Genomic DNA, 27,895 nt, shown 5'->3' with positions numbered 1-27,895 from the left:
GTCTGCAACTTATTCCCAGAGTTATGGTTTCCATGTGCTGCATAATTATTTTATTTTATTTTTATAAATATATATATTTTTATAGAGCACTTTGAGCTGCATTTTATGTATGAAAGTTGCTATACAAATAAACATTATTATTATTTTTATTATTAGTCACTGCCAATGCTGTGCGCTAACATTAAACCCCAAAGAGCAAGCCAAAGATGTATCTGTACCCACTCTTTTTTTTTTTTTTAATGTATATTACTTTTTCCGCCCTACTCTGTGCTTTTTTTCTTGTCTTGATTTATTGATTTTTGACTTCACTTGTGCTCTTGCAAAATTGTTTTATCTGGTTGGCCCTGCTTTATCTGATGGTATCGCTCCACAAGAAAAATAATGTTTTCTGCATTTCCTGTTGTAAAAGTTTAAAATCCCACTCGCACCAGATCTCAAGTTAAAAGTTATTCTTTATTCTGTATCAGATGACAGTTTCTCTCCTTTTAGTTTTTTTTGGACCAAACTATAGTCCACACCCAGCCTCCTCACGCCTGCTCACCATGTTAATATGCAAATATTTAGTTCAAACACGGGGCTGATATTGAGTCGTAATAAATGTCCATTTTGCTCTGTCTCCTTCAGTTATCGAAGCCGTCTCTCTTCAGGGGAGGAAGGAGGGAGACCAGTCTGGTGTCTACGGGCTCCTATGTGATCGGAAACACTTCGCTGGACTTCCAAAGAGGGACGGACAGGCAAACGCTGAGGACACATGGTCCACTCAACGCTGATTACATCATCAAGGTGAAACAAACATGACAGCACTAGTTTTGTAGTAAATTTTGGCCTCTGATGTTCATATTTGATCAGAGATACAACATTAATCAATTTCCTAAAAATTAGTAAGAAATAAATAACAAGAAAATGACCCAAAAAGTGCTCAAAAATAATAATGGTATTTTAAATTTGTAAATAGGATATTTATAAATGTAGTTTATGAATATTTTTCCATCCCATAGCTTAAAAAAAAAAAATATATATATATATATTTTTTAAAATTACTAAATCTTGCAATTTTTGGGACATTCTTTTCAAGTTGCTCTTTTTCATTTATACCATGTTTTTAAAAAGAAATCCCACTAATTTTGCTCAGGATCCAAAGGTTTAAATACCTGTGAAAGGCGTCTGAGTGCAGCATAAGAAAAGTGATGTCGATCCAGGTTTCAAAGGGTTATTTGTTTCAAACCTCCATAACCTATAAATCAGACCAAAGTTTAAAATCTGTAGTTTGCAAAAATGGTCTGCAAATTGCAAAAAGTAAGTATTTTTAGATTTGTTTTAAAAGCAATGGAAATGTGTTCAGAAAATTATAATTATAATAATCATAAAAAAAAATTGTATTTTTTTACACACTTTTCTGAGATCATTTCCTCTTTTTTATTTTATTTTTATTTTTTTTTAAAACTGCTTATTTTCTTTTTCTCATGCTATTTTTCTAATGATTTTCTAGTAACTTTTTTACTAATTTCTTTGAATTTTTGGGGTAGTTTTTTTGTTAAGTTGCTTGCCTTTTTCCAAGAAAAGAAATCAATTTTTAAAAGAAATCAAGCCATTTTTCTTCTGGCTCTAAAAGGTAAAATGTGCAACATTTGCACTACCAGTGACTGTTAGGTTAGATAATGCAACATTTGCCTGATTTAAAGGGAGTTTTAGCCTTCTGTCTGAATAAATATACAGAGTTATTTTTGTTGGTTGAACAGATACAGGCAATGACGTCTGAGTACATCTCGAGCAGTTATAACGAAGTCAGACGTTTCAGCTTAATGCCTCACAGTCAGATGTCTTGCAAAGATAAAAGCATTTTGCATTGACTTCACTGCTGTGACCAAACTCTAACACCGTTCTGCATTTTTAAAGGATACCTCTGGTGATAGCTGTGTTTTCTTCTTGTCAGCAAATCCTGTGAAAAGACCCAAACCAACAAAATGCATCCCACTAACAAGTGCTGTGTGTGTCTGCAAAGACCATTTTATCCTCTTCCTCTGTGCTACACAGCTCCATTGTTGTTTAAAAAAACTTCAATGAGCCATGCTGTTGCACTGGCTGACATGTTCCTTCATTACCATGAACACAAACACAAGTTTATTTCGCCTCAATCCAACATCCGCTGTCTTCTGCCAGAAATACTCATCAGATCTGCAGCTGAAAAAGCCCCCAACACAAACGCACTTTTACTTATGTTTGTTAAAAGCTACAGCGCCCAGCTTATCTTCTTTTTTTCTTTCTAAATCTTTATTATGCAAGGACCATGCATAAAAACATAAATCTTAAAATGAGAGGAGATGAGTCATGATAGATTTAGCTATCAGCCAGTTTACAAGGACAGTTTAATGTTTGGGGAAATGTGACAGGAAATGTGTGTTTTTTTTTTCCGAAGGTTTCTGACTGTTTGCAGCTTCTTCGACACTTGTGGAGTGAGAGTGAGGTTGCCGGGTTTGGTACCATCCCGCCTTTTAAGAGATCTAACACCTTGTAACTGCATCCAAAACAAAAAAAAATTAGTACATATAAAATCCAAATTAAGCCTAAAGAAATGTGAGTGCGGAAATAAAATCAATACAAATCTTCTCAATCTCAGAAAAAGAAGAAATGTTGAACGATTCTTTGAGAATTTAAACTCTATATTTGTGACTCTTTCGTTTTTTGGGCTTTGGGTTGCGTGACAGCAACAAAGTCTCACAGAAATACGTGAGATGGAAACGTCCTCATAACCCATTACCCGTTGTTGGGCACGACGCTGGTTAAAATAACGTCCGACCACACAAAAGCAATGCAAAGTCTATCATGATAATCAAGTAAAGTCAAGTAACGACATTGACTTCTGGTTTCACACAGGACATGGACAGGACAGTAATAATAATAAAAATATTAATAATAATGATGATAATAATTTTTATATAGCACCTTTTAAAACAATGTGATTTGACAAACAAGGCAAAACTGAAGCAAGAGTTTTTTTTTTACAGAGGCAACATAACTATAAGAGCCAAATGATAATTCAGAATTAAAGCCAGACAAAAATTAAAGTAGAATTAAAACGAGAGAGAAACGATTATGAAACAAAAAATAACAATTAATAATGAATAATATAAACCCATACCAATAAGAGTAAACACAGAAATAATAGTACTAATCAGAGAATAAACATGATCAGGGCAGAATAAAAGAATAAATTCAGAGATGAATTAAAAGACAAAATAAAACAGGTCAATTAATATTTATTTATTTTTTAAAATGGCATTAATGTCATTACGTAGTTCCTGCAGGATTTTACTGCATCTTATCCCCATCAGACAAGTTTGGCTCTTAAACCAAAAGCATCTTATATGTTTTATATTATCAGCAAGTCAGAATTCATGTTGTTACCACTGATTTGATATAACAGATATAACAGATCCCTGATCGCCTCCAGTTTTATCGGATGTGTAACGATTCGTCCAGTTTATGTTGGAACCAGAGCTCGGACTCCCAGCATCCTCTCTGCCTTCTGCATCTTCACACTTCACAAATCTCAAGTGGATATAAGAGACACATTTGAATAAGGCTCTCCTTGTGGATGCAATTCAAACGCAGCTTTGTCTGTGCACATGCTTAACTGCTGAAAATGATGTCTCAGCTGCCTCCATGGTTCGGGACTCACTGATGTGGGAAGATGTTGTAACAGCAGCGTCTGGTCCTGCAGTGCGTGCTGGAGGACACAACGCTGCAGATTAAAGTCCTGGTGTTCTCCTGTTGGCCCAGATGTTGGATTATTTTTAATTTTACCTCGTGCTTTTCTTTCTTGTCGATGTACAGCGGTGGTACTCAACTCACGACCAGAGGGCCAAATCTGGACCTGGAAATCCTAGAAACGTCCTAAATTCCTCGCAATGTCCTAAAAATCTAGACATGTCCTTAAAATTCTATAAATGTCCTAAAATCGTAGAAATTTCCTAAAATCCTTAAAACAACCTGAAATCCTAGCCACGTCATAAAAATCTGAGAAACATCCTACAGTCCTAGATATGTCGAAAATCTCAGCAATATGCTAAAATCCTTCTAACATTCTAAAATCCTGAAAGCGTCACAAAATCAGAGAAATATCCTAAAATCCTAGAAATTTGCTGAAATCCCTAAAACATCCTAAAATCCTAGAAACACCCTAAAATTCAGTTTTTCACGTTACGTTTTTGGTGGCAACATGACACGTCGCATTCTGTGTTTGGAAGGTCAGAAAACACGTTCAGCAGTTTGGTGAACGAGGCCGAAGCTTCAAAATTGTGATGAATGACTTTCACATCGATTACATCATCAAAAGAAAAAGACGAGCTGCTGGACAGCGCTCATTTTACCGAGACAGTCCTCTGTCCTTTGAATCAGAGACGTGTAACTCTTTCACATTAATGACATCAAAGATTGAAGGATTTCAGTTTGTGTCAAATCATCAGCCAGAAATTTCGGTGTAACGTTTGACTCTGACTTTAACTTGAATCTCAGGTCATTTCTGCTTTCCTGTCACATTTTCACACATCACAAAATCTTGCCAAAAAGCAGCCACTTTAACCTCTTTCGCTCCTTCAGCTTCATTGTTAAATAGATTTTACAGCTAGTCTTCTGATCAAAGCCAGGAGGAGGGATCACATGACTTTAATTGGAGCAATTTACGGTGTTTTTCCACACCTAATTTGCTCGATATGTTGTACAGATGAAGTACGGAGGCTCCAAGGACACCGTCGTCCAGTTTCTCTACTACCAGCCTATCAGGTACCAGTGGCGAGAGACTGACTTCTTCCCCTGCTCCGTCACCTGTGGAGGAGGTGAGGTGACCGTCAGTTTGGTCGACAGAAACTGCAAACAGGCGACTTCATGTTTGAGTCATGATTAAATAATGTCTTGGCTTTTACTGACTGATTCTTGTGTTGATATCGGCCTCCGCTTTCCTCCGTCAGGCTACCAGCTGAACTCTGCAGAGTGCACAGACATCCGATCCAACCAGACCCTGCCGGAGCATCACTGCAACAGCTATCCCGAAAACACCAAACCAACTCCAAAACTCAAGGAGTGCAACATGGACCCTTGCCCAGAGAGGTAGGATCATTACATGTAGGGCTGATGATAAAATCCCTCCTCAGTGCTTAATTTTTTTTTTAAATCTCTGACCCGTTTTGCATCACTCTTCCCCCTTATAAATAACTAACAGTCAATAACTCTTACCGCAGAGGGAGGCTGCCGCAGCGTCCAGTCCAGATTAAATCAGATTACATTTCTTTCATGATGGAGGAAAAACTCTAAACAACCCAAAATCAGCAGCGAATCACAGAGATGCAGATTGGCATGGGACTGATATTAACCCATGACCTCTGTGTTTGCCGAAATATTCTCGGTAATTTCCCCTGGAATTAATACTTTACAAATTACAGACATGGCCGATTTGCTTGGGATTAAAATCACAGAAGTCGTCCACAGTTATTACATATTACTCAAAGTCCCCACATAATAATATGAGCCTCGTGTTTTTTTTTTAGCTCAGATGAGAGATATACAACTTAAAAAGGCAGTATTTCATATGTATTTTAAAATAGAAGAGTCACACCCCAGCCACCCCCTCCTGTGATAAATAAAGTACAGTCCTGTGACACCGGCACAGAAGCTAAGCGATGTCCTGCTGTGGACGAGGCTGCAGCAGAACATACTTTAGCCTCCTAAAAAAATCAAAATCAGTCGCCAGGACTTTAAATGTGAGAGTAGTCTGCTGTTTAGAGTCAAACCAGGTTCATCCCTGTAACCCCCCATCACAGGCTTTGTTTGATCTAGCTGAATCATTACAATTTTCACACCTGCCGAAAAAGCGGATGATCTTCTCAGTTCATCACAGAGCTTCTTTCAGTAAAGTCTGGATCAATGGAGAATTTAATCAGCAGGCTAAAGAGCAGAAACGCTACATCAGCAGCGCAGAGCATTTTCTCTCTTTACACTCTTTCACCGCTTTATTCTAACCTTGAAGGCCAAACTGCTATTAATGAGCTCCCTGTGTGGGCTCACATTTATCACATATGCTTTCCCGACAGTCTTATGACCACATGACTAATGCTGCTGTCTGGATACCATAGGCTGATACACTGACAGTGTTTTTTTGATATTTTGTCTCCTCCAGTGATGGATTCAAAGAGGTGATGCCGTACGATCACTTCCAGCCTCTGCCTCGGTGAGTAACCCTTAAAATCCTTCATTTCAAAAGTTACAAGAAACTTTAAGAAGTTTACTCACTTTCCTCATCTGATGATTACAAAGTTTAGACAGGATGAGCTCTAGAAGTGTTCGGTGATATGATTACTGGTTGAAAACGTCCTGCAATCCGAGAAATGTCCTAAAATCCTCGAAACTTTCTACAGTCCTTAAAAAGTCCTAAAATCCTAGAAATATCCCTAATTCCTAGAAATGTTCTGAGATCTTAGAAAGATCCTAAAATCCAAACCACGTCCCAAAGTCCTAGAAACATCCTAAAAGCCTCGAAACATCTTAAAGTCCTAGAAACGTCCTTAAATTCTAGGAATGTCCTAAAATCCTCAAACGTCCTACAATCTGAGAAACGTCCTAAAATCTAAGAAACCTCCTAAAATCTGAAAAATGTCCAATGTCCAATCCAAGAACCATCTTAAAATCCAAAATATTTTAAATATATCATTATAAACATAGTTAATTTTCCAGAGCTACTGGTTTGGTTCTTGCCAAGTTGCTCATTGTCTTTTTTTCCTCACGTTTTTGAAAGAAATCAAATCATTTTGCTTAGATTTTGAAGGTTTAAATATTTGTGAAGGCGTCTGAGCACAGCAAGAAAAGTGATGTCACTCCAGGTTTCAAAGGGTTAAGTTACATACATTCAAAAATATAAAAACTCTCTGAGAAATAAACTCCACTTTACCAAAACTGAACTTCATGTTTCACTTTTTCAAAAAAAGATTACGAGGCCTGTCTGCAGCTAACCCTTCAACCAAACTCAAAAATAAAATAAAACAAAACAAACAAACTTCCAAAAAAACACTGTGAAAAAGACAGAGCTGTAACCAAACTTGGATCAAAAACTCAAAAACGGGAATCAACAGGTTAAACAGGAAGGCACCAAAAAAAGTGAAAAACGTTTAAAAAATAAAAACACAGGAGGAATTACATTAAAAAGCCTTTATTGAAATGACTACATCAATAAAAAAACAAGCCAACATGTTTTGACCATTACAGATCCTCGTCAGGGCTTTAAATAAAAAAGCAAAACACTTATCACACCCCACAAATGTTTTTTTACACGGAGAACGAGCGAAAACAGCCACTCAGCTGGTGCTGTTCCACTGCAGCTGCCTCCCAAAGTCAAACATCACCCATCAGTCAACGCAGGCGTCTCTCCTCTTCACTCTGACTTCATCTCTCCGGTGGAGACACACAGCGCTCCACTTTTGCATATGATTTCTTTTTTTTTTTACTTCTAAAATTCCTCCCAGAAGTAGCTGGCTGCGTGTCAGCTCTGCAGACGTGGTGTTCTCGGCCGTGTGAGCTCAGCTCCTGGCACAGCGCTCCCATCCGCTGTGATTGGTGCTGACTGCTGTCACACGCGGAGAGCGATAATAAGCCATCATTTCCTTCAGGCGTTCTCGGCTGCGCAGCGCGCGGCAGCGACGCACGCCAGCAGCATATGTTCTGTACGAGGAGGAACCGGAGCTCAGAGAGTATTAATGTGTGTGTATTCGTAGTGAAGGCGTGAGGTGTTTCCCTCAGGGCGCTCTTGACTTTAATCTCCACTGACATGTGAAATAACTGTTGAAATGCTGCAGCGCATGTATGTTAATGTTACCGCTGCTATGTGAACACTGGATACGTTTTTCAGTGTGTGCTTTGTCACCTGGGTTGTACAATATTTTAGTATATTTATTTGTCTAGAGGAGAAAAAAATGGTTTGTGTTTTGGGAGCTTCATTTGGCCTCATTTCAATGTAACAATCACCAGTGTGACAGCCCTGATTATTTCTGTAATTGTTTGCATTAATGTGTTGTTGCTGGTTTGCACGCTGAGGAAGGTTACCTCCCCGACACCTCGATGCATTTTAAAATCATTTAATCAGAGTGCCGTCCTACTGTTGATTTAACGCTCCTGTTTCTAAAGGCATCAACACCCAGATGTTCATATTTCAGTTGAGCAGTTTGATCCATTATTATTCTTGTTCACAGCCAAGGTGCAACATGTGAATGAAACATGAAAACTTTTTATCATACTTTGGGTGATTTAAAGTCCAGCGTGTAGGATTTAATGGGATATTTTGGCAACAATGGTTGCCAGTATTCTTAAGTTTTTAATTTTCGTAATAATAATATTACAAAATTATTTAAAAAGTGCATTAAAATTACCTAAAAAAATAGTAAAAACAAAAAAATAACAAAGACAAATTAAAAAAAACCAAAAAATGTCCTTAAAATTATTATAATTTCATCACATAATTTCAAATAAATAATTATGATTATTGTAAATATACTTTATCCTCACCTTTTCCTTTTTGCGCCCAAGATATTTTTTTTCTTGCAGCTTGTGAAACATTTCTCACCAAGTTGCTCTTTGCCTTTTTGTCCCACGCTTTTGAAAAAAAATAATCGCACCAATTTGCTCAGGGTTCAAAGGTTTAAATACTTTCGATACTTAAAAGGCTTCTGAAAGCAGCGCAAGAAAAGTGATGTCGCTCCACGTTTCACAGGGTTAAAGCGGATATTCGTAGAACTTGTTCAAACCAAAATTTAAGGGCTCTTTTTCTGAGTCTGACATTTGAACATTTCAACCTTTAGTCATGAAAAGATATCGCCATCAGTATATTTTGCAGCATGAGAAAGGTTTCATGTTTCTGGATTTTGTCACTTCTTATATTTCTTTTTTCTGGCTGCCAATATTATATATATTTCAGTATGTATATACAGTATATATATATTACTATATAACAGTTTCTGTTTGCAGTGAACTCCTTGGATGCACAGACAAATTGAATTGAATTACAAACACTAAATAAAACGAGCATTTTTCATCATGCTTTCCATGTGGATTTATGCACATCTGGGAATGATGTGACCTCCTGCATGTTTAATTTCCACTGACTCTAAAAACATTTCATGTGCTTCATGTCTGCGTTCAGGTCTGACAGAGTTATGAATCAGAGAAGAAATGTGATTTTGACACAAATTGCAGAAATTGGGAACTAAGAGGTTCTAAAGTACCATAATTGCCTCCATAAGCTGTGTGTCACAGTCGCTGCTGCTGCTGCTGAACGTGCTGGTGAACGAGCCAAGTCGCCGCTCAGACCGAAATAACAAACGTCACGTTGTTTCAGAACATCAGCACGCGCCATCCTGATGTTTTAAATTTAGGTCTGAACACTTCATGAAGATGTCATCAGTGTTGGATCCGTCGTTAAATGACCTGAGGAAGCATTAGCTGAGCTCGGATCCTGTGTGTGTGTGTGTGTGTGTGTGTGTGTGTGTGTGTGTGTGTGTGTGTGTGTGTGTGTGTGTGTGTGTGTGTGTGTGTGTCTGTGTGTCTGTGTGTCTGTGTCTATGTCTGTGTCCGTGTGTGTGTGCAGCTGGGAGCAGGGCCCCTGGACGCAGTGCTCTGTGTCCTGCGGTGAAAATGGCGGCTGGCAGGATCGCAGCGTGCTGTGCGTGGAGGAGGACACCCACGGACAGTTCTCCCAGGTGGAGGAGTGGAAGTGCACCCACTCCCCTCGACCAATCACCAGACAGATCTGCAACGTCTTCGCCTGCCCGCAGTGGGTGGCCATGGAGTGGTCTCAGGTCAGTGAGTCCCACAGAATAAAGTATGAAGGACTTCATTTGGAGGCCAAATATTCACCTGTTTTTCTTTAGTCTTTTCTCTTTCTTTAGTTACCTTATCATTTGTACCCCCCCACAAAAAAATTAAATATAACGAGTGTTTTATATATATTTTTAAAAAAATTTTTAAATCGACAATTATTTTTAGCACTGAAATGATTTGCAGATTTAGCGATTAGTGGATTAACAGTAATCAACAACAGTTTTGATATCTGATAAATCATTTAAGATTGTGTGGTTTGGGCTTCTCAGATACAAAAATTTGCAACTCAGTCACCAGAACAAATTTTAAACCTTTCTTCAAATGTTACATTTGTACATTCCATATATTAAATTTGTACATTTTTTTGTCATTATGTAGAGGATATCTTGAAACTGCATTTTTTCTATGTTTCAGTTTTCAGTTATGTGTTGTGACGCTGTGGTTAACGTGTGGTTGGTTTTAGGCACAAAAGCTACATGTTTAGTGTTAAAACAAGATTATGTTTTGGCTTTAAATACTCGATTTGGTTGCAACAAACTCAGCTGTAAATGTCCCGATCTGTTTTATTGCCAAAAATTAGGCAGGAAATATCACAACTTCTTATAAAAAAAAAAAAAAAAAAAACACTTGGTTTTGTCACAACAAACACAACTGGAAATGTCCTGATGTTTTGTTTTAAAATACTCTTTTTTTATTGACAAAAATAAGTTGGGAAAAGAGTCAATGTCTTGATAAAAAAAAACAACCTGATTTTGTCACCACAAACACAGCTAGAAATGTCCCAACATCTATTTAAAAGTATGTTTTTGTCACCATAAACATAGCTGGAAATGTCCCGATGTCCTGTTTAAAAATACTTTATTTTATTGCCACAAATTAGGCGGGAAAAGTCCCAAAATCTAGTTAAAAATACGTGGTTTTGTCGCCACAAACACAGCCAACTTTTTGTTAAGAATACTTTCTGCAACCAGCTGGAAATAGCCTGATGTCTTGTTAAAAAAAAAAAAAAAAAAAAATTCACCACAAACAGGGCTGGAAACTTCCTGACGTTACGTTACGTTTTTGTAATTTATTGGTCTAAATCGGAGGCAGTCATCTCTCCATCCCCTCCTCCGCCTGACGACAAACTCAGCTTGTGTACATGTAAAATCAGAGCTACGTCACTTAAAATATGTACATAGGATACATACGAAACATACAAATGCAACACATCAGTGGTTTGCAGAAACGCACAATGCCGACGTTTTATCCTGTCGCCGCTGATTGCTGCTTTTCTCTGTCTCATATCACGATGATTCGCTATTTTGGAGTTTTGGTTTGTTGGTCTGACATTACAAGCAATCTGAGCATTTAACTTTGGACTCTGGAAAACTATTTTCAGCATTTTAACTAAATCACTTAATCCAAAATAATTGAGAGATTAATCCTGCGGTTCTCAACCCCGGAGCTCGGGACTCCCAAAGAGGGGAACGCGATCAATCTAAAGGTTCACGAGATGATTAACACGGGAAGAGAAAAGAAAACGACGTTTCTGCTACACTGAGATATGTTTATTTTAACAGGTTTTTCTCTACTTCTTAAACAACACTGAATTGTTTCATTTCATCTCTGTTCAAATAGACTGAACTGCCCTCAGCCGGTAGATTTACAAACAGGCGGCATCACAAATAGACCTGAAGGGTCACGAGCCACAAAGGTTATGAAATAACTGTCATGTCTGATGCTGTTTGTGAAGTGTACAGGTTGTGAGGTAACGTGTGTGTTTCCGTCCCGCTGCAGTGCACAGTGACGTGTGGGCGTGGCCTGCGTTACCGGGTGGTTCTGTGCATCGACCATCGCGGGCAGCACATCGGAGGCTGCGAGGCGTCGCTCAAACCTCACGTTAAAGAGGACTGTCTGGTCCCCATCGCCGCCTGCACAAGCCACGAGGTAGGACACTAATAACTCACACAGAGAGAGGCGTGTGTGTGTGTGTGTGTGTGTGTGTGTGTGTGTGTGTGTGTGTGTGTGTGTGTGTGTGTGTGTGTGTGTGTGTGTCTGTGTGTGTGTCAGTTTATTTGTGCTGCATTGAAACACCTTTCACAAGATATTTTAACCTTTGAAACCTGAGTGAATAAATAATGATAATAATAAAACAATTTATTTATAGAGCACATTTCACAATACCAAAAGACACATAACAGAAACAAAAGCAAAGTCAATTAAAAGTCAGTAAAAACCAGATGTAATAAACAAAGACATGTAAAAAAGACATGAGAAAAACAGTCAGTGAGCAACTTGGAGAGAAATGTCGCACAGATTGTGAGAATTTAGTGACAAGAAAATGACATGAAAATTAGTTTTTACAAAAGGGGGAGGATTATTAGAAAATTATAGAAAAAGAAAAAAGAAAAAAACAGAAAATGGTAATTATTCATTATATACTGAGAATTTTGTCACAGAACAAAAACGTATACATTTATATATTTTCAATTTTCTTCACTTTTTAGGGACATTTTCTTGTTTGTTTTAGGTTTTTGCTATTTTTTCTTGGAACTTTTTGCTAATCTCTTGCTAATTTTGAAGCCATGTTTTGTTGAGTTGTTCATCGCCTTTTCTGGTTGTTTTAAAAGACATCAAACCAATTTGCTCAGGTTTCAAAGGGTTAAGGAAGCTGAGACCATAATGGAGAAGCGTTTGAAGCTCATAAATGTCTTCAGTTTTTGACATATAGACATTCTTCTTTTGGATAAAAGAAGGAATTTATTAGTACCAGAAGGCTAAAATTTGCACCAACCCACTTACCAGGAAAAAAATGCTGGCGTTGTACGTTTCTGTAAACCGTGGATACGTTCGTGGATATTTTGTAACTTCTGTTCCAGCAACACTGAGGCTAACATTTACTTTTACCTTTAGGCACAAAAATCACTAGTTTAAGGTCAGGAAAAGATCACGTTTTGGCTTGTAAAACCCAGAGGGAGCAGAATCCCTGCTGGGAAAAGCAGAAATATCTTCCTAAAAAACAACCACTTCTCATCAAAAATTAATGTTTGGAGCCTGAAAAAGTCACTGGAAGAACAGCAGTGTCTCGCTAAATCACAGTCGGTTTTGTCGTTTGTTGGTGTTGAACAGTGGTCTGCAGGTTTGCAGGCGGTTTTTGTAGGCGACACGAAATCCACCAGTCAGCTCATTTAAAGCGTCACTTTAAAAACGTTCATATGATAAATATAAAACATGCAAATGCTATGTATCGGTTGTTTGCAGAATCGTACAATGCCAATTTCATGCATTATTGTGCTTTTTATGCACCAAATTCTGCCTTTTCTGCAACAATTAATGGTGTAAAAGCGCATCTCTTCTTTCATTTTTTTTAAATGGGGGAGATAAATGCACGTTTTAATATTGAGGGTGATGTGTCTCATGTATCCTCCCTGAAATCTATGCATATGAATAAAAGTGATCTTATATTCTTTACCTTACTATTTCATACTTATACCACAACATCAACCCCATTATTGTAAAGTATATGGTATAAATGGCATGTGCATTTTTCCAGAAAAATAAAAAAGTCATAACTTGGCATCGCATTGGATACTTTATATCATCTGCACTCTGAAAAACACACAGTAGAACTGCATAAACAAAAGTATTTGGTTACATACAAAACTACATCTCCAGACCATGCAGTACTAAAACTTTATAGGTACAAGCAACATACTGATATAATCCCAAGGTCAATTTAAAATATGAGCTGAATAACACACATTATATAGAACACAAATATAATATAACATGTGTTCATACATTTCTTTTTTCCATGAGTTCTCATGAGTGTGTGTACTCTACAAGTGTGTGATATATGGTCGGCTGAACAGCACTGCAGCTGTGAGTCAGGGCTCTTTTTCATTAGCTGTGGTGTGTGTGTGTGTGTGTGTGTGTGTGTGTGTGTGCGTGCGTGTGCGCGTGTGTGCGTGTGTGTGTGTGTGTGCGTGTGTGTGCGTGTGTGTGTGTGTGTGTGTGTGTGTGTGTGTGTGTGTGTGTGTGTGTGTGTTGTCCTCAATGCCCACAGTCGCCGCCTTCGCCATAAAACCAACAGGCTTCATTTGCATCAGCTTCCATCATGTGACCCTGATTTATGATCCTCCTCCACCACAGACGAGCATCTCTGCTCATTAAACTGCTGGATTCTTTAAAAGCTCGTCATTTTCTCCCAAAAGTAGCTCATAGTTTTCATGCATGTGCACTATGTGCCTCTAAATGCCAGTTAACCCTTTGAAATATAGATACGGCATCAGTTTTATTGCGCTGCATTCAGGGGCCTTTCACAAGCATTTAAACCTTTGAAACCTGAACAAATTGTTTGATTTCTTTTAAAATTGTGGAGAAAAAGAAGCAATGAGCAACTTGTCAATAAATTACAAGAATTACATAAAATTAGTAAAAAGTGACAAAGAAATGACCTGAAAAAGAGGGGGAAAATGATCAGAAAATTGTTTTAAAAAAAACACTTGGTAAAAATGTAAAGAGAATTACTTATATTTATCTTTAATAATTATGTTACAAAGATATATCTATATATAGCTAGTAGCGCTTTTTTCAGTCATTTCCTTTTTTCTTTTTCTTTTTTTTACTTTTCTTTGATGCAAGTTTTTTGTAACTTTTACAAATTTTTGCTGTCTTTTTTTTCTTTCTTTTTTGTGGGGGGGGGTCTTCTCGTAAAGTTGCTCCTTGCTTTCTCTAATGTTGCCAAAAAAAGACCAGTTTGGTCAAGTTTCAAAGGGTTAAGTGCTTTTTCACAACAATAGAGAAGTTGATATTAAAACGCGCATTAGCCACCTTAAAAAAATGCCTCCCTAAAATATACAATATCTGTCTAAGCAGATGCTGTATTGAGTGTTTTTTTCCTGCAAATGTCCAAAAAAGACATCTATATGACGTATGTAGTACAGATGTCTTTCAGGACATTGTATACGTATCTTTTCTGGACGACATAGATGTCTTTTATGGACCACACAGATGTCTTTTCTGTATGACATAAATGTCTTCTTGTAGTCATATAGATGTCTCCTGGATGCCATACAAATGTCTTTTCTGGACGTCATATAGATGTCTTCTGAACATCATGTAGATGTCTTCTGGACACCATGCACATGTCTTTTCTGGATGACATATAGATGTCTTCTGCACGTCTTATAGATGTCTTTTCTAGACGTCATATAGATGTCTTTTCTGGACATCATGTAGATGTCTTTTCTGGATCATGTAGATGTCTTTTCTGGATGTCATATAGATGTCTTCTGCATAGATGTCTTCTGCACGTCTTATAGATGTCTTTTCTAGACGTCATGTAGATGTCTTTTCTGGACGTCATACAGATGTCTTCTTTGGACGTGTTATAGATGTCTTTTCTGCACGACACAAATGTCTTCTCTGGACGACACAGATGTCTTCTGCACGTCTTATAGATGTCTTTTCTAGACGTCATATAGATGTCTTTTCTGGACATCATGTAGATGTCTTTTCTGGATGTCATAGATGTCGTTTCTGGACGTAGTATAGATGTCTTCTGCACGTCTTATAGATGTCTTTTCTAGACGTCATGTAGATGTCTTTTCTGGACGTCATACAGATGTCTTCTTTGGACGTGTTATAGATGTCTTTTCTGCACGACACAAATGTCTTCTCTGGACGACACAGATGTCTTCCTGCCGTCATGCAGATGTTTTTTCTATACAACAAGTAGATGTCTTTTCTGGATATCATACAGATGTCTTTTCTGCGTGACATATAGATGTCCTCTGGACATCAAACATTTTGGTTTAACATGTTTGCTGGTGTTACAGCTGCTAACAGAAGTTTCTGGCCCAAACAGCTGACCGACAGTCGATCAGAAATGTAGCGCCAAAGGAAAAGGCTGAGTGACGGTGGTAAAGCGGTGAAAATACTCTGAAGTAGAGTTTCTGAGTACTTTGTCCACCACTGGATACTGTCGAAACTGTGTTATTAGTTGACTGACAGTGTGTCTTCATCTTTTGTTTTGAGTAATGATATTCTGCAAGCTGACAATTTGCATAAAATCTTTTTAAAAACACATTTATAGAGGGGAAAAGTGCTCGAGGCTGGAGGTTTTAGGTGCAATGAGCACAATCAAGCCTCGCTGTGGGTGAACTGCTTTCTTTTTTTCATGTAAATGAGCTCGTTTTCTCCAGAGTGGATCGAGCAATTAACTCAGGCACAAAACAACTTACAAGAGGGTTTTAATCAATATCTTGTTGTTGTCATTTTACATCAGATGTTTTATTATTATGCAGTACGTCAGTGCACACTTATTTTGGCCTGTCACTCGCCTCCTGCTGGGACTTGCTGTGAGGAGGCTCCGAATCCTGCAGCAGACACGATGACTGATGTTACGAAACTTTTGGTCCAGTTCGGAATAATTTCCTGCTTTGAGGTTCTTGATGAATAAATGTCCTGATCAGTGGTGTCAGACTGGGACTTTTCTGTCTCTGCCAGAGTCCCTGCCAGTGGAGGCCAAGGTGCCCTGGTTAAAACAAGCCCACGAACTGGAGGAACAGCACACTGCTACAGAGGACCCCACGTGAGTACACACACACACACACACACACACACACACACACACACACACACACACATTAAGACATAAACAACATGCATTATCCTCGCTTTTGAAGTCCTACTGTTGTGCTTTCTTTTTAAATAAGAAAATCTGAATCTAAAAGTGGAAAAAAACCCTGTATTATTATGCCTCCGTGCCAGCAATAGCCGAGGCCGGAGGCATTAATATTTCGGGGTCGCCCAACCATATGTAAAAAAAAAAACAAAACGTACAGCCAGCTTGGCCATTCTCATGAATGCAATATCTCAAGAAGGCCTTGAGGGAAATTCTTTAAATTTAGCCCAAACATCCACTTTGGATGAAGAATGACATTTTTTCTTATAATTTTCTTGTACTTTTTTTGTTTTTGCCAATGTCTTGCTCATTTTCCATCATTTTTTTTCTTCTGTTGCTCATTGCCTCCTTTTCATATTTTCAACAGAAAACAAGCCAAATTGCTCAGGTTTCACAGGGTTAATTTGAAGTTAGACAGCCATCTCTGCTTCCTGTTTTATAAAGTTTGCCGTGCACTGAATGACAGGGCGTTAGGTTTGGACTCTGGTTTATGCCCATGAGCTGACCATAAAGCATTAGTCATTTTCTCTCTCAGGTTTTTTTTAACCTCTTTGGCGCAGTTGCTCTGCAAGGAGAAAATATTTTTTATAGATATGAGAAGAATCTCCTCAAAAACGTCAGTGGCTCTTTCACAATGTGCAGTGTGCAAAAAGAGATCATTCGACGACATTGAAGTCAGACTCGACCTGTAAGATTGTCATTGTGACTTTTACATAAACGTGACTGCAGGGTGAATATTTAAAAAAAAAAGAGAACGACGCGAAATTGTGCACATGCATGCAGGCTATACATTGTCATGCAGTATAAACACTCTCTTTATTTATGTTATATAATCATTTTCAGGCACGTAGCTCTTCACACACACACACACTCACACCCAGATTATCCGTGGCTGTGTGAATGTGTCCGGCTCTGTTTCCTCTCGTTTCGTGGCTGATGATAAGCATGTGATTATTGCCTGCTGCTCCGGGCCTGGTCAGCTCTGATAGCCTCCCTGGGATCCATCAGCTCCCAGAGCTCACACACACCTCAAACACTTTGCACACACACCTACAGCCGGCCCCGGCAAATCTTCGTCACATGCAGCCGGGCAAATCTTATGTAAGCCACATTAATTTGATGAGCATGTGAAGCTCAGCTCCGGTGGTTTCTCTGCATGCTGATGGTATAATCCAGCATAAATCAGTCTAGTTTAACACAGTGTCCAACACGTAGCGGCGGTAGGTTTGACGAAAGCTCTGAAAGGTTTGTAGCATGATGCCTAATCTCTGTAAACAGATATCTGCGTATGTTTGTAGAATCTGTAGGCAATAAGACACGATTTTGGTATCGGAAGCAATCTTGTTTCCATTTCTTGTCCACGTAGGTTTGAGCGATCTAATCGGAGCGTGATTTGGTTGCATGCAGGTAAACAGTCTGAATGGAGAACAAAACAGGCGGAACGTGTTGACTGAAATGCAATCTCATAACAAAAGCATGCATATTTTTAATCTGATGTTTGATTCCTTCCAACAACAAGCAGAACAACATGTAAATCTGCAGAGATCACAGCAGAGCCGTGACTTAGGGACGGTTCTGTAGCTGCTGCTTCCTGACAGTTTGGGGAACGTTCCTCTCTTTAGTTCCACTAGAACTCAAACATTATTTTCGGCATTATTTTTGTACAATTTAAGTTGACATAAGAAGATAAGAGGGGAAAAAAAACAAAATACACAAATTAAATTGATTTTGCTCTTGAAAATGACTTTGTTAATAAAAAATGCGATTTTCCAGATTTTTGTCTGAAATGTAGTTTTTTTTTTTTTAATGAAAATGCATGGCATCTCTAAAAATCAGCAAGAAAATTGATAAATAAATGCAAAATACAGCTATTTGAAATTGTATATGTCCATCCTCTAAAGCCAAAATAAATAACCTAAGTCCCTCCCTTGAAAAATGATTTGATATGCCTCCACCTTTTTGTACCCACCCCCCCTACACACACAAATATTTAAATATTTAAACTAAATATTTAAATATTTAGTTCTAATCCTGTTCTGAATTCGTCATTCTTCAAACTAATATATTTATATTTCAAATAGCTATTTGAAATAGAACTGAGTATCAGTTGTTGTTTCAGAGAATGGTCTTCAAAATTTGCCTTAAAGTCACGGAAAAGTCACGTAAAAATGTGTGTGAACCCTGATAAAGCCCTTGTAATAATGTTTTTTTTTTGCTCACTTTGACACATTTTTGAACTATTAAGAAAGATAAATGCATGCAGAGTGCGGTGCAAAGAGAGAGCGATCTGCAGGAGGTCACACTGTGATCAGATCTCAGTCAGGTGTAAAATGGCACCTTTGCAATTTGGCCACATATTTACGAAAACAACGCACTCAACATACTGCAAGGTCACCTTGCTCCTCCTCTTCCTGCTATTTCAAACCGCCTCTCAAAAATAACAACAACACACAAGTCCGTCCTCTGCAAAGGGAGAATAAGAAGAGCTCATACAACGGCATCTCTTCAGGAAACTCTCCGGGGATCGCAGTGACGTGTGAGACGAGGCTTTACCTGATTGATTTAGGTAGCTGAGCATTAATGAGCGTCAATATGCTTTTTTTGTCTCTGATGTCGGGCAACCAATTTATCGTCCCTTAAGAGTTTCCTGTGTCGCCTTTCTTGACCTCATTTACATATCAAAATCTGATCCCTCTGCAGGCAGAATCAAGATAAACGAGAACAGATTGCTTGTTAATAAGGATGGAAGTCCATATCTATGTAATGAACGTGCTCTCGACAGACAAAAGGATTGTTTTTCTCCGCTCATTTGTGCAGTTTTTCCTCTGTGAGTCTGTGCGGCTGAGCTTGAATCTACCTCTCAGTGATAGGACTGTCTGCGTGAACGTATTTCAGCTCCCCTCAGGAGAGCCCTGCAGAGCGTCTGACCTCCAGGGAACCTGTCTCTCTCTCTCTCTGCTCACCTCCGCTCAGCTGCTCTAACAAGCTCGCTGTCACACATTACCTCTGCTGCATCTGCCAGTCAGCAGCTTCAGGGTAAAGCAGCTGGAGTTTGCAAGAGACACAGTGAACTGAAGCAAATTAAGTTTTCAGCATCGACATCGCTGTGTAAGATTGTATATAAAGGCACAGTTCACCAAAAAGTAGTAGTAGTAATAGCTCTGGTGTGAGTTTCAGAGTGTTGGAGATATCGGCTGTAGAGATGCCTGCCTTCTCTCCAATATGTAGATTTAATCTAGGTCACTCTACAGTTAACATTAATACCATATTACACTTTAGATGTGATCAAAAATTGATATTTGATATGTGAATTAATGTAAAAAGTTTCTTACTATTGACTTTTGACCGCCATGTTTATGCGTTTATGACGTCAAGTCAGCAACTGGTGTTATAAAATAATGTTGTTATCGATGTTAGTATACTCGCCTGGCATGCTTTACAGTTAAAAGTTTGCTTGCTTGCTAATATATGCAGATGCTAAAATGTGCAACTGCTAAAAACGTCAAACGTCACAACTCAGTGATTCGGGTATCATCGAAATTTCCGATTTCCTACTTGTAATTACGACTTTGGAGGGTCGTTTATGTGCTCAGAACTAATCCAAGGAGCACGTGAAGGCAGCATTAGAGGGACACAGCTTTAAAGATTTAAGCTTCTTTTTATGCTTTCCTCTATTCTAAAATACAATTTGTGTAGAAAAAACTAATTCTTATTCTACAAAATATTCCATACACCATATTTTTGGATGTTTCCGAGGTGCACATGAAGGATATGTCCTCTGCCTCTGTGTTCAGGTTCGTACCCGGGCCCTGGTCCCCCTGCAGCACCACCTGTGGGCCCGGCAAGCAAACTCGGGAGGTAAAGTGTCGGGTGCTGCTCTCATTCACCAAGACGGAGGTGGACCTTCCAGAGGAGGAGTGTGGCGAAGACAGACCCCAGCTGGAGAGGCCCTGCATCCAGGGACCGTGTACCAAAGTCCCAAGCATCTCCGCAGGCCTCCAGGAGCAAGGGGCCCCGAACACACAGACGGGGGAAGTGTACAGCTGGGACTACAGGGGCTTCACCACCTGCTCAGCTACGTGTGCAGCTGGTAAGGTTTCTGGAATAAACGTCTGCAGTTGAAATGCTCCGGACTATTCTGTCCATGCCTATTGTCCAACGGGTCCTTGTCTGTGTCCTCCGTCCAGGGAAGCAGACAGCAGTCGTGAGGTGTGTTAACAGGAAGCAGGGTGAGGAGGTGGAGGACTCTCAGTGTGATTCATCCAGCCGGCCGACAGTAATGATCCGCATTTGTAACCCTGAGCCGTGCCCCCCAAGGTGAGAGACCACAAGGTCGCAAGCCAAGTAGAAAGCTAACTGACCCAGAAGAATCACAGCGCAGTGAGGGGCCGCTCCGGCTGGAAGCTCGAGAACGCTCTGTGCTTGTGCCCAGTTTAACTTTGACCTCTGTATCACACGCATGAATGTCAGTGGCTGATACAAGGATGAGTTGTGCAAAGTTTCAAGTGAGCCAGGTTAATGACTGCTGAAAGACAACAACGACTGTGTGTCTGCAGTTTTTGAGGCTCAAAAAATGGGGTTTTTGTAGAAACCCATCTATGTTTTTCCAGCGGCTTTTTAGGTCCTAATGTGACTGTTTTGTAGCAACCTGTCAGTGGTTTTCCAACAGGTTTTAAGCCTGCAGTCATGGATGTTTTGTAGCAATCCATCAGAGCTTTTTAGGTTTGAAACCTGCGTGTTTTGTAGGAACCCGTTTGTGTTTTTCCCAGCAGTTTCTTTGGCTCCAAAGATGTCTCTTTTGTAGGTAACTGTGCAGTTTTCCAGTGATTTTAGGCTCAAAACATAGGTGTTTTGTAGCAACCATTTACCTCTTTCATCTGGTTTATGGCTCCAACACATGGGCTTTTCTGTAGCAACCAATGTATTTTCTCCAGCAATGTTTAAAGTTCTAAATGTGGATGTTTTGAAGTGACTCATCGCTGACAGACTCCAAACATGGGTGTTTTGTAGTGAACCATTGGTTTCCCAGGAGCTTTTTAGGCTCCAGTTATGAGTATTATGTACCAACCTGTGTGGTTGTTTTTTTCCAGCAACTTCTTCGGTTCCAAATGTGGGTTTTTTGTCATAACCGTCTGCTTTTCCAGCAGCTTTTTTGGTCCCAAACATGGTTGTTTTGTAACAACCCATCTGGTTATTTTTTCAGCAACTTTTTAAGTTCCAAACATGGCTGTTTTGTGGTGACCCATCTACGTAGTTTCAGTGACTTTTTAGGCTTCCAAGGTCGGTGTTTAGCAATTCATCAGTGGTTTTACAGGATCTATTTAGGCTCCTAGTTGTTTTGTAGTGACCTGACTGTGTTTTTCCAGCAGCCTTTTAGGCTCCAAATGCAGGTGTTTTATAGCGACTTGTTTGTGTATTTCCAGCTGATTTTTTTTGGCTCTAAACATGGGTTTCTGAAGCAACCCATCTGTGCTTTCCAGCAGCTTGTAAAGCACTACATGTAGGTGTTTTGTAGCGACCTGCCACTGTTTTTCAGGCGAGGATAGTGCTGTGAAAAGTGGTTGTTTGGTACTTGACACTGGGAGCGTGGGGCTATTGACACATATTGTAGCTGACCCAAGTGCAAATAAAACACCATTGCAAAGCATTTCTATCCAGCCACTGAGCTTAAATCACAGAATAATGATGAATAACAGCAGCAAACCGTGGATGTTTTATGTCATGCATTAATCCAGAATCAGTATATTAATTTAGGTACAGCACAGTTCTGCAATCACATTTTTTTCAGCTGCCAGAAGGTAAGACTTTGCTACACTTTCCCCAAATGACCTTTCAGAAATTTACCTAGGTCACAATATTTAAAACTCAGCACATTTCAGAGTTGAGTTTCAAAGAGGGTTGAATTAAATATCACCAGTAAACTGCCCTTTGAGGCAAAATCATGACATGTGAAAATTGACTTGACCTAACTAAATTGGGTGGAAATTTTGGGTTTGGGTGGTACTTCTGGGTGCTACACCACAATCAGGGAGTGTATCGCAAAGATTCCCGCTGTGTGTGCCAGCGCTCAATGAGCAGGGAGCAGGAGCTCATGTTTCTTTCCACAGCTTAATGAGATTTGAACAGAGGGAGGAAAAAGGCCTCTGAACATCAAAGCTGATGTCAGCAGTCTAAACCCAGAAACCAGGAGATAAGGATCGCACAGCCAGGCCCTTAATTACTTTAGCTGTCCTTAGAATTTGACTCAGTAATTTGTACCATACACACCAGGCAGGTGTTTCCAATGTCATCAGCAAACTCCTCTGTGCTTTATTCTGTACTCTTATGCCTTCTTACATGCACGGAGAGCAGAAACGTTGCTCTGAGAATTAACCATACATTTTGAAACTGTAAATCATTTCCCCCCATGTTAGAATAACTTGGGAATGAAGTTCATTGATGGATTTCAGAGGAAAACTAAACAGAGCTGCCTGCATCAGTTTGAATAAACACTGGGATTACGGCTGGGAGTGCAGTCGGAGAGTTTGGGACTTTTGCAAAGGGCTGTTTCTTTGTAGACTGATTTATAAGCCATATTTGGCCTTCCAAAACAAGCTCTACCTTACTGAGTAAACACAATAAGACGTGCAGTCAGACTGGAGCTGGTGGATGGTTGGGTTGGTGAGGAAACATGAGTAGACTGTGTGGCTCCTGGGTACAGAAGAGACCTTTACAGCAACACAAATATTTATTTGGCCGAAAAAAAACAATATGCATTCATGGTAAAACATGCTAGCTGAAGGATACATTTATGAACTTTTCAGTTTTTTATCCCACCTAAATGCACATGTATGTGTGGTGCATTTCACTTGCTTTTCATTCTTTATTGTTTTGAATAATTTTTGGCTGTGTTGATGCATATGGCATGGATTTAGGCAAGATTTTGTATTTTTGTTTAACCTTAGATTTTCTAGCTCAGCTGCTACAATAAGTCTGAATTACACTGTGCAAGCAAAATTGGTACAAAAAAAAAATCCCAAAACGCACCATATAAACCCATTCAAACTGCAATTTTTGATTCCACAGCCATCAAAGCGTAAAAACATGCACTGTAATATTTCTTGATGTCATTCTGGGCTTTTGCCTTGGAATTTGTAATTTTCACTATATTGAAAATAATTCATTTGTTGTCTTATTTTTGTTAGTTTTTACCTCTAAAAACATAGTGGCATCATGACAAAAATGATAATTGAATATAGGATATGTATGATTAGGACTGATGTTGGTTAAAAAAATAAACACAGTGAAAGTAGAAAATAATATTAATGTATAACATTTTTTTATAGCCCTATGATGAAAAGCGCATTTTAAGCGGTATAAGTGTATTTTATACTGCATAAAAAATAATAATGTATAAAAATTAAAATTTCTGCATATATCACTGACAAATTTCCCAGACTGTGATAATAAAAAATAATCTACTTAGCATGTAGTATTTAAAAAACAATAAAATAAAAAAGTAGTTGCTTTAGTCCAAACCACTACTTCCTATGACCCCAACCAGAGCATGCAAGTGAGCGGGAGCATTTTTGGATGGGGTGCAAAGACGACTTTTAAAACGCTGCAGCGCCACTTCCTCCTGCTACAGTTTCACTGCGCTGCTGCTCACAGCATGAGTTTTAACTGAGCTGGGTTGTGGTTTTATAAATGAATCAAAATTATGTGTTTAAAGTGGCCTGGGATGAAACCGGGAAAGTGTTTAAACTAAAAATAAAATGCAGCACATTTACCCCTCCGCCCCTGCTGAAGCTCCGACTGCAGGTCAAAGGCAGCGGCAGAGCAGATTGGGGTCTGTTCATGGCAGACTTTGCTGTCGTCTGATATCGAGGCATCAACATCAACTCAAGACTGTTTCATTACAGCTAAAAACTCCTTGTAGTTATATATCAGTTCACTCCCATGTTTTGGTGCAGTTGGTGTTCACACGCGATGCGTACTGACCAGAGTACATTTGAACCGTGCTCAAGAGGACTATTTTAACACCTTGAAACCTGCCCAAATTGGCTTGTTATCTTTGGCAAGACAGTGACGAGCAACTTAACAACAAATTGACAAAAACTTGCCAAGAAATTAACAAAAGGTTAAAGAAAATTAACTGAAAATAAGCAAAAAGACAAAAAAGAAATAAAAGCAAAATGGGAGCAGAGGGGGTTGATATTTTTATATTAATACTTCGGGGTTAATATTTCTGGTTTTATTGTATGAAGCACTCTTTGTACAGATTTTACAGTTTTGCTTGTATGAAAAGTGCTATATAAATTACAAATAACAGCTTATTGATCTGATTGGCTTTAAATATGTAATTAAGAATTCAAAAAATATTAAATACCCCCCCCCCAAAAAAAAGATTTCTGATCATTTCCTTGTCAAGTTTTACTCTTTTTTGCAGTTTGCCTGACATTTCTTGTTATTCTTATTCTTATTATTATTCTTATATTTTTTCCCATGTTTCAGAAATTTAACAAAAGGCGTTCAAATGCAACATAAAAACACTTTTGTCGATCCAGGTGTTAAAGGGTTAAAGTGGACTTGGCGTGTGCCGCGGTACAGCACACTGTGCTCACACTGATCAAACCAACTGGACTTTGGGGTCAGGTACTCGAATCGGGCCACGGTCCCTGAGGTGAAGGCTCCCTCCTTCTGATGTAGACGAGGTGCTGAACAGAACCAAGGATTCAATAATGACTTGGCCAGATGCCTCGCTTTTAAAACTTTCCAGCTCCGGAGTCCAGAGTTGGATTTACCCACCTCTGTCCCGGTCTGATGTGAGGCCAGCAGGCAGGTCAGTGGGTGTATTAGTGGCAGCCTGCGCCTTATTTTGGCCTCTTGTCCCTCTGGCCGTGCTGGGGATTCAGGCTGGATTCTCCTGCTGCTCTGGGAAAATGATTACCATGCAGCTAATAATACACAGCTCCACAGTAAGCTGCACACACAAGCGAACGGCGGAAAACAGTACATGACTTTAATACAAAGCTCTGGCAGGAAGCATAACTGCAGTCCTTGATCTTATTTTCACAAATCTTTCCCCGATTACGGACTGACTAGAATGCCATCATTTACTTTGCTGTGACTTCTTGCTTTTTTCAGGCCTCGGTGCTGCAAAACAGTTGGCAAAACAAGCCGACTGATCTTCCAGAAATCAGTCTCTAAAGCAGTCAAAGCTCCTTCTCCACTTTTCAACACTCTGATTGCTCACTTTGATCTGAGGCATAATGCCGAAAAGACTTTGAAAGGCATTGGAAATACATGGAAACTGATCAAAACTCAGATCTTTCTCGTCCGGTTTCAGCGCTCTCTGCTGTAGCTCTGCTCTCCGTCAGTCGGCAGCTGTCTGTCTGTATACAGCTTTATGAAAAGTTGTGCAAAGTTAGCTGTCTTAGTCATCTGTCAGTGTTAATTCTGACAGCAATTTAGATTTAGTCTTAGTCTTGAGGCAAAAACACTTGTTAGTTTTAGTCACATTTTGGTCGTTTTTATCCTTCATAGTTTTAGTCTAGTTTCAGTCAATGAAAACTCAAAACGGTTTAGTTGACAAAATTCGAGCATAAAGGTCCAGTGCAATGCAAGCATCAGAACAAACGTTAACGTCATTTCTGCAAATCATGGATGCATTGCATTTGGATATTATGATAAAGCGGACACATCGAAACTTTGTTTCAACCACCCTGTGGTTAACATGTGGTTAGGTTTAGGCACAGAAAACACTTGATTATGGTTTTGGCTTAAAATACCCAGTTTTGGTTGCAAATTCCCAGCAGGAAACACAACGCTTTTTGTGGCACTAACCTCACTTGAAAAACAGTGACAGTACATAACAAAACACACACGTGGGTGTAAAAAAGTCGTTATAGAAATACAGCAATGACTGTTTGTTGGTCTTTTAATGATTTTTTGGGGGGTTTTGCCGTTATTTTATAGGACAGCTTAAGTGTGAAATGGGTAGAAAGAGGGGATGACGTGCAGCAAAGGGCTGAGGCTGGAATTGAACCTGCAGGCACTGCAGTGAGGACATCACCTCTGTACATGGGGCGCCCGCTTAAACCACCGAGCCACGAGCCGCCCCGTTTGTTGGTCTTGAATGGCGGTCTGCAGCTTTGCAGGCGTCACACTAAGTCAGATCATATATTAGGCTACAACAGATTGAAACGTGCGAATGTGATGTATTTGTGGTTTGCAGAACTGTACGATGCCAACATTTTCTTTTGGCAGCTGGGCTGTGCCAGATGTATTCTGTGAGCACAGGTTTTGGTCTCTGTGCAGGCACAAACTCTCTGAGATCAAAATACTTGATGCAGCCGCAGAGTCACTGTGCCTGGCTGATGTCTGTCAAGAAATCGTTCCAGCATGTAATTGTCAGCTTAATATTTCCAATTGTGCATTAATTAAACAAATCAGATACAACGTGTAAATTAATCCCCTGTATTTTTTCCACTGCGGCTTGCTGTTTTTCTCCACCTCCAATCCTTCGGTGAAGATGGACTGACCACGTCTTAACTCCAGCTCTCTATGTCACGCACAGACGTGAGACTGATGCGTCTCATCTCACTCTCAGAAAAAAAAGAACATTTACCAAAAAGTGTCTTTCCTTCATGTGGCTCATATCACTTTGAAACTAGTGATAATGACACTATGAAGTTCAGCCAGTAGAGAATCAGAGGACAAGAAGTGTGTGAGGACAATCACAGGACGTCAGTTTGCAATTTTTTAAAAAAGCTGCAGGAACTCAAAAGTCACAAGATGGTTGTAATATTTATGTGCCTAACTGTCCGTTCGTGTGTGTGTGTGTGTGTGTGTGTGTATGCGTACGTGTACATGTACATGTACATGTAATACATGTTCGTCACTGCATTTCCAGGCAGCAGATGGATATTTGCCCATCTAGTAGTTCTCCAAACTTGAAGCACATCTGATTCACAGTCAGTGATTTACTGCTCTCTCCTCCTCTAATAGACATTTACAGGAAGCAGCTGCAGAGTGCACGGCCTTACATGCACGGGACCTCTCCGTCCCAGGCGCGCGCCCACATACACACACGCACTAATGTAGAACACACAGGGAGTAGTCTGCTTGCTGCCTGAGAGTTTGGGAGACCAACAGTGAGAACACAGTGAAGTGTATAAACTCCCATATTCCCTCATCTACTCTGTCTATAAAACTCTCATACACTCATCCTCTCTCTCTCTGTGTGTGTGTGTGTGTGTGTGTGACTGCTATACATCATTCTTCTCTGTGGGGATTCATCTCTTTCCTTGTATTCTTGTATTTATTCTGAATTTATAAATTCTAAGAAAGCAAAAAAGACACAACGGCCCTGTATGAGGCCAAGGT

At 39.4% G+C, this 27,895-nt stretch overlaps 2 protein-coding genes across 2 annotated transcripts in view; both read left to right on the top strand.

Moving 5' to 3' along the window:
• The window catches only part of LOC121943680 (ADAMTS-like protein 3), a 50,646-nt gene extending 29,810 nt beyond the window's left edge, over positions 1 to 20,836 (top strand). Inside the window, 10 exon segments of the mRNA XM_042487269.1 lie at positions 625 to 656; positions 658 to 783; positions 4,724 to 4,835; positions 4,968 to 5,106; positions 6,173 to 6,223; positions 9,626 to 9,836; positions 11,638 to 11,787; positions 16,351 to 16,435; positions 20,323 to 20,618; positions 20,716 to 20,836. Coding sequence (XP_042343203.1) covers positions 625 to 656; positions 658 to 783; positions 4,724 to 4,835; positions 4,968 to 5,106; positions 6,173 to 6,223; positions 9,626 to 9,836; positions 11,638 to 11,787; positions 16,351 to 16,386 — 857 coding nt within the window. The 3' untranslated portion in view covers positions 16,387 to 16,435; positions 20,323 to 20,618; positions 20,716 to 20,836.
• The window catches only part of LOC121943674 (ADAMTS-like protein 3), a 35,553-nt gene continuing 27,948 nt past the window's right edge, over positions 20,291 to 27,895 (top strand). Inside the window, exons 1-2 of the mRNA XM_042487257.1 lie at positions 20,291 to 20,618; positions 20,716 to 20,845. Coding sequence (XP_042343191.1) covers positions 20,291 to 20,618; positions 20,716 to 20,845 — 458 coding nt within the window. The remainder of the gene's footprint in view (positions 20,619 to 20,715; positions 20,846 to 27,895) is intronic.

The sequence above is a fragment of the Plectropomus leopardus genome, chromosome 1 (genome assembly GCF_008729295.1).
Source record: "Plectropomus leopardus isolate mb chromosome 1, YSFRI_Pleo_2.0, whole genome shotgun sequence".
In the NCBI taxonomy this organism is placed as follows: Eukaryota; Metazoa; Chordata; class Actinopteri; order Perciformes; family Serranidae; genus Plectropomus; species Plectropomus leopardus.
The sequence above is the reverse complement of the archived record's forward strand: the minus strand, read 5'-3'. Positions and strand labels throughout refer to the sequence as shown.